Source organism: Lycorma delicatula, chromosome 12 (assembly GCF_047948215.1).
Source record: "Lycorma delicatula isolate Av1 chromosome 12, ASM4794821v1, whole genome shotgun sequence".
NCBI classification, from domain to species: Eukaryota; Metazoa; Arthropoda; class Insecta; order Hemiptera; family Fulgoridae; genus Lycorma; species Lycorma delicatula.
The window spans coordinates 3,680,450-3,696,195 of record NC_134466.1 but is presented as its reverse complement, the minus strand read 5'-3'; the positions used below and the strand labels follow the sequence as shown (position 1 = coordinate 3,696,195).

Genomic DNA, 15,746 nt, shown 5'->3' with positions numbered 1-15,746 from the left:
TTACAAAACCACTAAAACGACAGGCATTTGTCATATCATGACATCAGCTTTCCGATGCCCTCTTCAAAGAAGTTTGTTGCCAGTGAGGTAAGGTACATCTTGACAGCCTCCTGAAGTTCTTCGTTGGTGGTGAAATGTTGTCCGCCCAACCAATTCCCAAAAGAGGTGAAAATTGTTAGTTGCTAGGTCTGGACTATACGGTGGATGGTCGAAAAGTTCCACTTGAATTGCTTGAGAAGGTCTTGCATCACATTGGCCCAGTGCAATCGTGCATTGTTGTGAATAAAAACTACCCCAGACGAGAGCATGCCTCTTCATTTGTTCTGGATCGCTCTGTGGAGGCAATGTAAAGATTCACAATAAACTTCCTTTGTTATTGTTGTCTTCTGCTCCATAAAGTCCACCAAAAAGACACCTTTATGGGTCCCAAAAAACTTTAGCAATTATTTTCTTGTTGCTTAGTGTCTGTTTGAACTTTTTCAGCTTGTTTGGAGAAAAAGTGTACATCCACTGCTTAGACTGTTCTTTGTTTTCTGCATTATAATACTAGATCCAAGTCTCATTGCCAGTAATGATAGACTTTAAAAACTTTTCCTCCTCATTATCGTGACGCGTGAAACTAGGTCTTTAGTCACAATTGTGTATACAAAGACCTTGAAATTTCTGGGATTTCTGCAGAAAGTTCACTTACCGTAAACTTCTGTTTGTTGCAGACAAAATCATCAACACGCTCGACCAGGAGTACAGTAGCAACAGACTTGCATCCTTGCCCGCTTTCTCATGAACATCCGTTCACCCTTTTTTAAATTCCCGTACACTACCATCACTCATAAAGTTTTCATCATATCCACCAGGCTCATTCTGTGATGGATTTCAACAGTGCTACATCCTTCTGCTTGCAGAAAATGTATCGCACTTTGCAACTCACACTTGGCGGAAGCATCGATTGTAGTGGCCATGTTCAATTGCCTGTAGCTTGGCTCAGACAAGCCAGCAATGGCAAAGGTTGTGGTGGGGGACAGCGCGATCGCACGACGTGCAGACCTGGCTCCCACTTATCTTGCTTACTAAGATGCACAATTGGAGGTTGAAAAAAAAAACAGCTATTGTATATATTTATTTTTTTTTGTTCTAAATTTTTTGAGATGGAATATATGTAAAAATGTTCTCAGTTATGGCAAGAAACGTGTGTAAAACTTTGGTTGCGATCGATCAGGTAGTTTTTTTGTTTATCCTGAACAAACAAAAATCCTCCTCCTCTTTACATAGTAATGTAGATAAATTACTCAAAGAATGGGAAAAAAAGAAGTCCAACCCAGCAGTTACTATAGTATATGAAACATAATAAACAATCTGGCAACTATGTATCCACAGACAAAGAGCTGAAGGTGAGAACTAAACTAAGTAAGTGTAACTTACTGTACGACTTTCTCCTATTTTAACAGCTCAGTTAAAAGAATTATTTCTTTTTACATAAAAAAGTCAGCCTAATGATATTTATTAATTTGAAATACTGTTAGACACAGAGCCTTGATAGAGGTTTCTCCGTTGTACAGTTACGATGATAACAAATTGCTTATAAGTTGTTAGATGTACATATCTGAAATTCAAGGGGTGATAAGTTAATCTAATGGGCTCCTTTGTTTAAAAATTTGAGTAGAATTGATGTAGTAGTTTGTTAAAGGTAAGAAGTGATTAACATCAAGTAATGCAACAGAAAAATTAAGAAATCCACAATTTCTCAAGATCATACTCCAAAACCATTCCTTAAAAAATCAGTAAATAAAAGTTTAATATCGCCAAATGCAGAATAGAATTATGTAAATTTTGATTTAACTTGTTTTGAAATTGGATGGGAAGTTTATTTTTTACACGAGTTCAAACGTGAGACTTTAATATAATTTTTGGGGCTACAGTACAAGATGCTTGTTCATTACCAATTTCTATAAATAGTTGGTTAACTTATATTAAAGAATATCATCGTACAATTTATCCATTTAGTAGTACACCTGAAAATCTGTTTATTTCGTACACAACCATTACATTCCAACCACCCAGGGGCCAACACAAAATTCTTAATTGAAAAAGGTAGGATTATGATACACCATTTTTAAAAAAAAAACATTAAAAAACAAATATTTTTGTCAAAAACAGCAGACTACGACAACTGTAACCAAACTGATGGCTGTCATTTAATGTTTTTTTGAAGCTACAGTATCATTCAAATGTTACGTGAACAAGCATTATTTTTACGATAATTTAATTTCCTTCAGTTGGTAGCCCTTGTAATCATCTGATATTTCCCCACTAATATTTTCAGCTTTTTATTAGTGTTACTATAACTGTTTAGATAGACAGAGATTATAGTAATGTATTATCAGTCTGTCACCTTTATTAATCATTAATTACATATTTGAAATCAGCCGCAGCAACTAGTTTAGGTGTTTTTATAAATTTTTTTTTTTTTTAATTGTTAAGGAAAAGACAAAATATAAATTTTTACTGAACAGAAAACAATATCACCAAAATAAATAATTAGTTTAGACGCATTGTTTAAAAAATATTAAGCGTTTTAAAGAAACTGGTAATTTTTCTCATCAACTGAGGAGGAATTGTGGAAGAAAAAGATAAACCGCTACCAGAGCGATTCAATTTAATAAAAAAAAAAATTAAAGAAAGTTCTAGGTTCAGATGTTTTTATCTGGAAAATGAATTGGACCGAGCTATATACAATGGTTCAGTATTTATCGTTCAACTGTTTGGTGAATACTGTTGGAGGCCAGCCATAAAGCAACACCCATCAAAAGATGCAGTTACAAACAGAAATCATGAAAAAAAAGTCCCAATCAGACTAAAAATATATAAAAACTGGACTGAAGATGATTGAATAAAAATGTTTTTTTATAAGCTTTTATTTAACTTGCTTTAGTTATAATCAAATCTTGCAACTGCGATATCTTTTGATCTATCGTATGAAAATCAATGAAATTTGCTACACGTATCTAACTTCGATGACAATACAATACTACAATGTTAGAATTTGGATATGACCCTCCCATGCACTACCCCTACGCTAAACTCATGCATGTTGCTGAAAATGTTTATTTCTCATGAACTATCGTGTGAAAATCAATGAAATTTGGTACTCGTGTGTAACTTCGATGACAATACGGTGTCAGAATTTGATATGACCCACCCACACACCACCACGCATTACCCCTATGCTAAATTCATGCATTTAGTTGAAAATTTTCATTTCTCATGAACTATCTTATGAAAATGATTGAAATTTGGTACACCTATGTAACTTCGATGTGTAAAAATAAATATTTTTACTTTTTAGTCTTAATAAACAAACAGACTTGAACAAAATAATATTAAGATATAAATATTATTAAGAATATTTTTTTGGATGTAAAAAGTTTATAGTTCATTAAGAATAAAAAGTAAAAAATACAAAAAAATTACAAAAATATATTTGATTACATATAATAAATTATTTTTTAAAAAAAGCTTTTATTTAACCAATATTAATATTAACATTAATAAAAAAAAGAAAACAAATTAGAAAAATCCTCTAAAAAGTAAAAAATAAGAATTAAATCAAATTGAGAATTTTAAACAAAAAAATATAATATATTGACAAATATAAAAATGCACTGAAAAGTAAACAATAAATTATATAAATATCTAATAAATAAATGTAATAATTATTAAATTTTAAAATTAAAAGTAATGAAAATATTTAGTTAAATAAAAGCGTGGCATAGTTTTTATAACAATCTTTTCGAATAAGTATTTATAGACATTTGCAGTATTTTAAAATATATTTTTTGTTTAATGGGTTGTTTAGTATATGTATTTACTTTATTTATCTGTAATAAAATAACTCAAGTTTTAATTCTTTGACGGTTCAAATTTGCACCGAGATGACCTTCAAGGGTTAAATAAAAATTAAATTTAGAAATCTTGCACAAAGTTATTACATTTTGACGGTAATCAGAAAAATGATTAATTATTATCGTTATTGTAATTGTAATCATAATTATGAATTCGTTAAATAAAAATTCATACTTAATTAAAATGAAACTTCGCGGAAAGAGTGCGTTCAATTTGGCTTAGATTACATGCAGAATTCGAAGATGAATTTCAACTATGTGAGAACACGTACAAAGAAAGCGAGTGGGTGCATTTTCCCAGATTGTTAATCATAGCTAGTCGGTCTCAACTGGAGAGGTTCTCCAGCAGACCTTTCCACCTCCTCGCGTCGTTATTGAAAATGAAAATGAAGATTAATTGTAAAAATAAATGTTGTGTTGTTTTAAATAAATTATAAAAACTGCGCCACGCTTTTATTTAACTAAATATTTTCGTTACTTTTAATTTTAAAATTTAATAATTATTACATTTATTTATTGGTTATTTATGTAATTTATTTTTTACTTTTCAGTGCATTTTTATATTTGTTAATATATTATATTTTTTTGTTTAAAATTCTCAATTTGATTTAATTCTTATTTTTTACTTTTTAGAGAATTTTTCTAATTTTTTTCCTTTTTTTTATTAATGTTAATATTAGTTAAATAAAAACTTTTTTAAAAAATAATTTTTTATATGCAATCAAATATATTTTTGTATTTTTTTTCTCAGTTAAAACATTTTATTTTTCTTCAAGGAAATAATCTGGTTATGAGAGAAATGCTTTTACCGAAACTATTTAGATCAGTGCATAATTCATCACATAAAGAAAATATGTGACTGCTTTTTGATACAGGGGTAGGGTGAATAATGTCAATTAATTGTTAGGTGAATTCTGATAATATACAAATATGGTAGAATAAGTTTGTCTGACTTTGTAAAAATCTGATAAAACTAGCTGACCAGATGCAGTGTTTATTAACATGATCTTGCACCCTGCCATAAATAAAAATTAATTATCGAATGTATAAAAAGTAATGATTTAACTTTAACCCAATCGTGTGAACAATCTTCAAAGAAAGCTAGAGTATGCAAAAGAACAAATGATAGTAATCTAATCAACATTTGGTTTAAAGGTGAAGAAATGATGTCAGCATGTGAAAAACTGATTAAATCCATCCTAAAGCATGTGAATGAACTTATTAATGCCAAAGGCAGGTGACACATTGTGTCAGAAGAAGATTTTTTAAGTTTTAATAAATATTTGTTATTAAAAATTGCGTTTAAATAATTTTCATTCTGTTGTGGTCTGCAATAACTCTTAAATAACTGTTCAACACTAAAAAAAAGTGAAATTTAGCAAGTACTTCTACCTAAACATTATCTGTTTTTCTGTATGAACACTACTTGCGGTGGATTGTAGATCAATTTGAAAAATATTAAATGTCATCATTTTCGGTATTATTATTATTATCAAACTATTCAAGTTGTTTTTTAATACCCTTTAAAATTATGGTCAACCCTACCATTTACATTTTTTAATTTTTGAGTTGTTTCTAATGGAAGGCTTGGGGAAATTGTAGGTTCAAAATGAAAAATATTTGAAGTTGGAGAGAATTTGTTACTTTTTTTTGATTTCATGGATAAAATGATAAAAAAAAGCAGAAGTAGGTGCTCAGTTAGCCCTGAGTTTTTTTTTTTTTATTAAAGTTTAATAATTTGTTTTTATTCATAGGATTTCTTATGTTTTTGTTTTTTTCAAGGATTTTTTATTGTTTTCTGAACGTCCTGTAAACTTTTTTCCTTAAAGTTTAAGTGGAAAATTTTTTCTATGAAAGATTTAATTATAAATACAATTTGAAGATATCTTAAGACCCAATTTTATTATATCCATTCTTTAGAATTGGATTGTTAGAAATCCTTTTATATACATTATATATTTTTTTAATACATATATATATATTTTTTTTCTAAATTCAATCCTTTCAAGACCTATCAGCTCTCCACTAATAATATAAATTTAAATATATAAATAACTCAACTTAATCCACGAAGTACAGATATAAGAAAGACAACTCTTACCTTATTTATATTGTATAATTTTTCACAAAAGTACTTTCTCGGAGTCCCACATCATCAGTCGTGTATAATATTTATAAAATGACATATTAAACATAAAATTAAAGGATTAAAATTGCAGTTACATATAAAGAGTATATTGAAGTCATTAAATAAAATAAAATAAAAACAAACATTTAATAACATGTTTTTTTTTTGTCTTCAGTCATTTGACTGGTTTGATGCAGCTCTCCAAGATTCCCTATTTAGTGCTAGTTGTTTCATTTCGGTATACCCCCTACATCCTACATCCCTAACAATTTGTTTTACATATTCCAAATGTCGCCTGCCTTTTATTTCCATCTACCTGCCCCTCCAATATTAAAGCGACTATTCCAGGATGCCTTAATATGTGGCCTATATAAGTCTGTCACTTCTTTTAGCTATATTTTTCCAAATGCTTCTTTCTTCATCTATTTTCCGCAACACCTCTTCATTTGTCACTTTATCCACCCATCTGATTTTTAACATTCTCCTATAGCACCGCATTTCAAAAGCTTCTAATCTTTTCTTTTCAGGTACTCCGATCGTCCAAGTTTCACTTCCATATAAAGCGACGCTCCAAACATATACTTTCAAAAATCTTTTCCTGACGTTTAAATTAACTTTTGATGTAAACAAATTATATTTCTGACTGAAGGCTCGTTTCGCCTTTGCTATTCGGCATTTTATATCGCTCCTGCTTCGTCCATTTGGTAAGTAGAATTACTAAAGAGTAATTCTACTTACCAAATAACAAAATTCTTCTTCATCCGTAATCTTTTCTCCTCCTATTCTCACATTCAGTAGTCCATCTTTGTTATTTCTACTACATTTCATTACTTTTGTTTTGTTCTTGTTTATTTTCATGCGGTAGTTCTTGCGTAGGACTTCATCCATGCTGTTCGTTGTTTCTTCTAAATCCTTTTTACTCTCGGCTAGAATTACTACATCATCAGCAAATCGTAGCATCTTTATCTTTTCACCTTCTTCTATTATTCCGTCTAAATTGTTCTTTAACATCATTAACTGCTACTTCTATGTAAAGATTAAAAGGTAACGAGGATAGGAACATCCTCGTCGGACTCCCTTTTTTTATTACGGCTTCTTTCTTATATTCTTCGATTATTACTGTTGCTGTTTGGTTCCTGTAATTGTTAGCAGTCATTCTTCTATCTCTGAATTTGAACCCTAATTTTTTTTAAATGCTGAACATTTTATTCCAATCTACGTTATCGAAAGCCTTTTCTAGGTCTATAAACGCCAAGTATGTTGGTTTGTTTTTCTTTAATCTTCCTTCTACTATTAATCTGAGGCCTAAAATTGCTTCCCTTGTCCCTATACTTTTCCTGAAACCAAATCGGTCTTCTCCTAACACTTCTTCCACTCTCCTCTCAATCCTTCTGTATAGAATTCTAGTTAAGATTTTTGATGCATGACTAGTTAAACTAATTGTTCTGTATTCTTCTAATAACACGTATATAAATATTATAAATATGTGTATAAATATTATACACAAGTGATGATGCTTTTACAAAACCCTGACACCCAAACACTTTCCTTTTTGAACTGTCATTTTTATTCTTTTAGCCTAATTTATTAATTAATATATGTCTGATTAAAAACAACACATACACAAAAGTATAAACACAAATAATTGCACATATTATATTTTTTTATTAAGTATTTGGTAATGGAATATAATTAACAGAATTTTTAACATCTTCAGTTTGATTTACTGTACAATAATCTTCAAGAAATAATTTTGCTAAATTAGCTAATCTTTGATTCTGGCTCAATGAAAATGTAAGCATACACTGAACTATTTCTGAACTGGTTATTTCTGAAAAAAAAAAAATATATAAATTAATTATAAAATTATATTAATTAATTATATATATATATATATAATATTTTCATAATTTTTCAAAATAATTTCCACCACACATACACTTTTCTATAATCTTCAAAACCAGTTTTCAAAGAAATCCCCTGCCATGTTTCGTTAGAGATCTGAGGATACTCATCGTCCCAAATCGGCAGTTAGGCAGTTCATCACTGCCTGAAAAATGCCTCCTTTCAGTTTGTTTTTTACCTTAGGAAACGGTGTGAAGTGACATGGAGTGAGATTAGAAATGTAGAGAGGATACTCTAACAATTTGTTCCGGTGCTGGCCAAATACTCAACAAACTTTGGAGCATTATCATACTGAAGAGACCAAGTATCCATCCTTGACTTTAGGCGCAGCTTCTTGAGAGTTCAGACAACACTGGGCAGGTGTTCCTCAGTATACAATTTACTGGTAACTTTCTTCTGAGTTTCCAACACGACTCCCTCTAAAAATATGACCACCACCATTCTCTTCTTCACTGATCTGGATTTTAAAATAGCATGAGGTTTCCTCATCTTTGTATACCCACACTTTGTTCTAAGCCTTGGTCAGGTCATCAACATAGTACAGGGATCAATCCATTTGAAGTGACCCAAGGAGTGGTTTGCTTGACCAATTCAAAAAAAATTGAAACTTACCCACTTATTTAAGCAGTTTACCTGTGGCAGCCATTTTTTTTACGCTGCAGACACCTATTTTTGTGATTTTAAGGGTTTGCTGAAAAAATTATTGGTCCTGGAAGGATGACACAAAAAGCAATTTAATTATATTTTCTCAAGGTAAAGATAGGTCCAGTGGTTTATTTACCTATCTCTCTTCTTTCTATGAAAAAATTACCAATAAAATTGAACAAGAAAAACGGTGAAATTTCACTTTGGTAATTTTTTTCAAAAAGTAGGGATGACATACACAGTTTGGATTATTTTTTTAAATGTAGGTATATGTTAGCAGTTTACCGTATATAATATTAACGGTGATATACTTACCCAAACATCTTTACAACTAATTACTTTTGACAACTAATTTTTTTTTAAAATTCAAATTTTGGTTTCAAATAACTCTGACGGGGCTGGTAATAAAAATCTCAAATTTGCAAACCTTGCAGTGTTTTTGTAGATTTAATGGCAAATAAAAACGTTTCTTGTGTATTTTACTAATAAAAAAGTTATAATCTCTCGAAAATCATGAAAAACCTGTTAAAAGCGATACCATTTTGACTCTAATAAGTTTTTTCAAAAGTTCATCCAAGTAATATTTCTTTACTTTATGTAACTTTATTAATTCATGTAACTGTGGTTTCAGCATTTTTGAACTATATGGAATATGAATTTTCTCCAGCCAATTATCATATGGTTTCTTCTGGAGTTAGAATTTGGAGTTACAATACCTGTAATTACTTAAGGGGTGTTAACAATAACTACTACTAACATTGGTGGAAGATTTGGAATTAATTTTTCCCACGCCCAATTCATGAAATTGCCTATATTCATGTCATGGTAGTCGCCACTTTTTGAACTGACTTTCCAATTAACGCATTTGGAATAAAACTGATTTTTCCTTCAGAATGAATTACTATTAAACGGTCACTTTATTAATCGGCACATGAAGACCCTCAACAATACCATCTGACCACAACGTTGTTGAATAATGTGAAATTAAAATGTACGTTTTTTATTAAAATAAACAATTGTAGTGTTCCTTTGTCTGTACATAGCCATTGCCTGCAAATATTCAATTCTCTTCCACCTGATATCGGATTTCTCAATTAAAAGTTTTCTTTTATTTTCAGTTTTACACCATTTGAAACCTAATGCTTTCAGAATAACAACTAAAGTTGATTCACTGCCTTCAAAATCAATAGATGACTGAAGTTCTTAATTTATTTTTTTTAAAGTAGGTAATTTGGTCTTCTTTGAAAGAAATTCATTGAACACCTAAATTAAAACTTTCAAGTCCATTGACAGGTTTCGAATGTAGTTTATACTTTCTCACCATGCTGAAAGAACACATGTTAATTGAAAAATCATTTCTTTTTCTCTTCTGAGTTTTTGAACCTGTGTTCTTGATATCTGAAAAGCAGTAGCACTTCTTTCTTTGCATTTTTGAATGTCACTTATATGTTTGTCGTCAGATAATTTACCTACATTTAGAGCTTTTTTTTCTCATAAAATCAAACATTGATAATTTCACGTGCTTAACTACTAACTTTTTTTTCCTTAAATACAGATTTAAATTCTGCCACAGCAAACCACACTAACACAAGAACAAAAATAAAATAATGTATTACAAAAAATTTGCGAAAAACAATGAGTAATTATAAAATATTATGATTGCACAAAGACGCTATTCAAATACCTTCACTGAACACGACATAAACTGGACTAAAGTCTATTTCTTTATACACACATTGTGTACTATGAGTGATGGATCCAAATATAATCGTGATGAAAGACATTATTTCTAACTGCAAGTATAAATTTTTACGGGCCTATACATAATACCAATCAGAGCAATAGTAATTGGTTAAGAAATTGTTATTGTTTACAAGATTGAGTCATTACGCATTTTTATACATGTAATCAACTCAAGCAGAAAGAATTGAACACACAACAACATAAATGTATTGTTTGGGTGCCCATATTGTTTGTAAGTTAAAAAATGAAATAAAAATAATAATTATGTGCAACAATAATGCTTTGGAAAATAATATAATGAGATGTCAGCACGTAACATCACAAGCTCGTAGATTTGCTGGGGCAACTATAATGTAACTTATTAGATGAATAATTGTTTATTTCTATAACAGTTTTCTTACACATTTTTAATTTCTCACCGATGGGTTGGTAATCTGCGAAGGGCAAATATTTTGGTAAACTGAGTTACAAAGCTTTCTTTCTACTTTTTGTAACTCATTGTACAATGGATACTTAGGTTAATTAGTTAATTTAGTCTGGAGATATCAAGTAAAACACAATAACTGATGAAAAAAGCCAATAAAATTAGGCTTATCTCCCAACACCCATGAAAGAAATAACATAAATAAACAACTGAAATGATATATTAATGTAAGGGATCCCTTAAACAATTTAACTAAATGTAAATCCAAGATAAAGTATGTGACGTAAGACATTAAAAGAAATAAAATGTTTTTTACCACACTTGTTAACAGGAGTTTGAATTAGGCAAAACCTCGTCAATAGCTATCTTCAACTACCTAAACTAAATTTTGTGTGAAAAAACTTAAAAGATCCTTTGATTAAAATTTTGAGATATGGGACCAATAAGGTCTGTATCTCCCTTTTCCCCCTTGACTGATTTTATTCAAAATTAGAAGACATCAAAGCCCCATATACAGAAATCATCATACCAAATTTCATCCAGGGTCATGAGATATCAAGATCTGTGAAAACCCGAACATATAAAATTTGACCTAAGTGATATACTTTTCCTTATAATATTATACTGCACGGCTATATGATATAACACAATATAACCAAGAAAATAAATATAATGGATTGCATATAAAAAGATAATATAAAATGAAGAATTTTCATACCGGTTTTTGACTGTGGTGTAATAAGAAACATTAGTGTTGTAATGGCTGATAAAACTGTTTCTTCATCATTTGAACTAAGAAATCTAGACACAGCAGCAACTCCACCGCTCAATAAAATATATTCTTTGTTTTCTGGATCTAAAAAAAAAGTAATTATATTAATTGGAAGAATTTAATTAAAGTAACTGCTCAAATATAATTAATTCAGGAATTATATTTATTATAAAAAAATAACTATAACATAAATCACAATTCAGAAAGCATTTATGGAAATTATTTGAAGACATAATTATGTATATGTTTTACAACATATGTAGAAACTTCAACATTTTTTAGAAAATATTTTTATTTACTATTATTTAAAAATATTAGCATCCACTTAAAACAAGATAAGCTTTCTATGAACATGTAATTTTTTCTTACCAAGAGCTAGATTACAAAGTCCTGATATAGCAAATCTGGTGAGTAAGTAATCATCATCAGCTAAAAGATCTAAAAATATATTTAATACAGATAATTCTCTCAAGAATTCATAATTAATCGGATCATACGCAAAATTTGCTAAATTTGCAATTAACTGACGTTTCATATCTGAAAAAAAAATTAAGAATTAAAATATGTAGTGGTGAATTGTGTCAACATTAGAGCACATAATTCATTGATTGTATCTGGTAAAGCCTAAATTCTAGAATATTACCTTAATCACATGTTGAATGTAATATATCTATAGAAGATTATTATGATTATGTAATAATTAATATTATATCTTATTTTAATAATAAATATTAATATTTTACTGCACTGTTTCCTGTGTTTGTGTTTTGTTTCAGATTTGAATAAATAAATTATGTTTATCATTTAGCCACTAGGAGTGTTCTACTGTTTATTTACTCAAAATCACTTTTGAAGAGAATTCCAATGTATTTTGTCACTACTTGAAATGAAGTCTCCTATTAATGTTCATAGCTGAATATGGTAAAAATTCTCCAGATATGAAACTTATTAAATAAATTATTAGAAAGATTTTTAGAGACTGGCTCAATACAAAAAGATAAAAAAAAGGCTGGAATACTGTCAGTTAGTGAAGAATCAGTAGATATAGTTCATAATATTTTTACTCGTTCACCTAATAATTCAGGGAGAGCAACTTCATGGCAGTTACAAATCCTTAAGTTTATATTGCTTAAGTGTAATAGAAAAGCTTAAAGCTTCATGCACATAAAATTCAAATTTTGAAGCATCAAACAGAAAACATAATGATCATAAACACGATTGCTTTGCTAACCTCATTTTCTCATCCAAAAATATAATTCACTCGTGAAATGGAAATAAATTAACGTTCTTAATTTGACTGCAGTAAAACAAAAAAATAGTTTTTTTTACACACAAAATTTGAAGAAAATTGGCAACTGACATTATCATAAATGCCAATTTATATCATACAGATTCACAAAAGATGGGTGTCAGGTGTTTGTAATTAATTTTATTATAAAAATGACTGTGATTACATTATGATTAAAGTGAGGTTCATGACTGTAGACTGAAACGTAATACGAATTAAGACTGACAAAACTCAAAACTTCAGCAAGTCCAGCTTCTAAATAACAACATATTCTTTCAATGATATATTTAACATGAGTAACTATAAGCAAACAAAATCAAAATGGAAGAAGACATGATAATAACCTAAATATTCAACCTTTTACACCAATAAAGAACATTATACTTATTTATTTTAAAATGTTATAATTTAATCAGATTATGAGATTATAGATTGAAGATAGTAGTTAAATAATCAATCTATAAATAAGGTAAATTTTGTTTTATTGTTAATATTCAAAACAATAGTTAAAATGGTAAATTTAAATACCTTTATTTAGTGAAGATACGAACCAACAAAAAAAAAACAAATACAAATAAAATCTGAAAATACACAAAATTAAACAAACTACGGTATATACAAAAAAAAACTTATTAAAAAAATCATCATTATTTATTATTATGAATAATAGTTACCCAAACTAGTGGTAATAGCTGAGTATTCTTCAACAAGTTTTTTTAAATATTCAAATCTTTCAGGTTTTTTGTGACCAGATCTTTCCTTCAATCTTTGAAATGTACTAAACATTTTAAAATAAGAAACTTTACAATAACGTTTCACCAACAAAACTTTAACCTAAAAAACTGCCAAACGTATGTTATGAAAACAATGTTTATTTAATATAGATAGGTCAGTCAATATTGAAGTAGTTAAAGAACGTCTTCTTCAAATGTTTGGTCTAACCCACCCGGTTGGTTTAGTTGTTTACCCACCGGGTTGGTCTATTGGTCAAGTGGTGACAAATCAACTAATTCCCAAATTAGTTGATTTGAAAGTCGACAGTTCCATCGTTCAAGTCCTAGTATAAAACCAGTTATTTTTACATGGATTTGAATACTAGATCGTGGATACACCGGTGTTCTTTGGTGGTTGGGTTTCAATTAACCACACATCTCAGGAACGGTCAACCTGAGACTATACAAGACTACACTTCATTTACATTGATACACATCATCCTCTGAAGTAGTATCTTGCGATGGTTCCGGAGGCTAAACAGGAAAAGAAAGAGAGAAAGTGTTTGGTTCATGATTGCCGCATCGTATTATTTCATTGCTCAAATAAAAGTCCATTTTATTTAACTGTAATTCACTTTCTATTTATTTATATTATTATGTTTAGAATTAAATTTCCTGCAAGTTTTATTAAAGAGTTTTATCTGTTTATTGGCAAATTAACAAAGATATTCAAACGTAAAAAAGCATGTTTTTTGCCTCTCGCTATTTGCGTTTTTCTAGACTACAGAGGTTACAATTCTCAGACTCATTTTTCTCAATTTGTTAGATTGGATTTCATATGAAACCATCAAATTAGCATTAATTTTTGCATCCCAAGAATTTCTGTATGGATTCATTTCACTGGAGGAGATGAAATCTGGGCGAAATTTTTCGCCAGCCGTAACTTGTTAACGAAGCGTTTCCGAACCCATGTTTATATGTATACTCTTTTATTTACTTTTACAAGTGGAATAAACTGCCAAAGTATCTACTTAACGTGGTAAATCACTCTGCATATATACTGTACTCTGTATATATATATATATATATAGTCAGCCCCACCTAGCCAGAACCTAGGTCGGCCTAGGCGAACTCCGGAGCCCACTCAGGTCAACTCTGTGCCTCCCGGGATTACCTCAAGGCCGCAGAGCTAGCTTCGCTCACCATTCACATGTTGAAGTGGGACGGCGCCTTGGACACCTGCAGAACTCGCTTCGGTCATCATTCCCGTCTACTCAGAGGACTCTGCCCAATGGACCCTGCACTGTTCGTTATCCTCATGATTGTGAGAATACTGCTGATACATAACAATTAAAGTATTTAGGCTTTATAAAAACCTGAAAAAGAGACTAAATTACAAAAGACAGAATAAAAGTAGTTATTGTAATATTATGTAGACATAACTTTGTAACTATTGTAAAGTACACATAACTTTGACGACGAAAATTTCATAACTTACTTCTGTGCCATGGAGGCAGAAATGTAGCAATGAAGTAAAAGGATTAACTTTTTTTCCTTAAATAATATCTTTAATTTACAACTTTACCCTCCTTGGTGGTGAAGAAATAATGAATATTTTTATATTTTAATGACACTAGGCCCTCAGTCTTATTATATCATGTTTACTCATGGTACCATAGTACTTATTATATCATGAGTACAATGGTTATATCATGGTACTCAGTATTATACCATGGAAGGTTTAAAACCTTCCATGGTGTAATACCAGTGTATCCTAAAACTTTGAAAGCAGTCAATCGGTTGGTTCTTCGAGATGAAATACATCCTAAAACCTTCTTAGTTATGCCAAGAAACATGGGTAAAAATTTGTTTGCGATTGAACGAGTAGTTTTTATTTCCTTGTTCGAAGTAACGGAAGTATTATGTGATTGCAAAAAATTTCGGCTTTCAAATTTCAACGGAAATATCCATTTTGACTATCCCTGAATCCATTTGACTAGTTTCGGCGTGACGTCTGTATCTTACATAACTCAAAAACGAGGATGCATTAGCCGCAGGATGTTGAAATTTTGTATTTAGGACTGTTGTAACATCTAGTTGTGCACCTCCCATTTTTATTGCAATCGACTAGACAAAAAGTGTCCAAAAAAGCCCAAAATCCAAAATCATTTAGATTTTGGAATTTTTCTTAACTGCAGCAATAAGCCCATATCATTGAGAGATTCTCAG

At 30.0% G+C, this 15,746-nt stretch overlaps 1 protein-coding gene across 1 annotated transcript; it reads right to left on the bottom strand.

Moving 5' to 3' along the window:
* Window positions 1–7,665: 7,665 nt before the first annotated feature.
* Window positions 7,666–13,686, bottom strand: LOC142332921 (armadillo repeat-containing protein 7-like). Its single transcript, XM_075379623.1, has 4 exons — window positions 13,479–13,686; window positions 11,886–12,053; window positions 11,463–11,600; window positions 7,666–7,858 (listed from the first exon to the last, which is right to left on the bottom strand). Exons 1-4 carry the CDS (start codon window positions 13,588–13,590, stop codon window positions 7,695–7,697), a joined length of 582 nt encoding a protein of 193 aa, XP_075235738.1. The 5' UTR covers window positions 13,591–13,686; the 3' UTR covers window positions 7,666–7,694.
* Window positions 13,687–15,746: the final 2,060 nt, after the last annotated feature.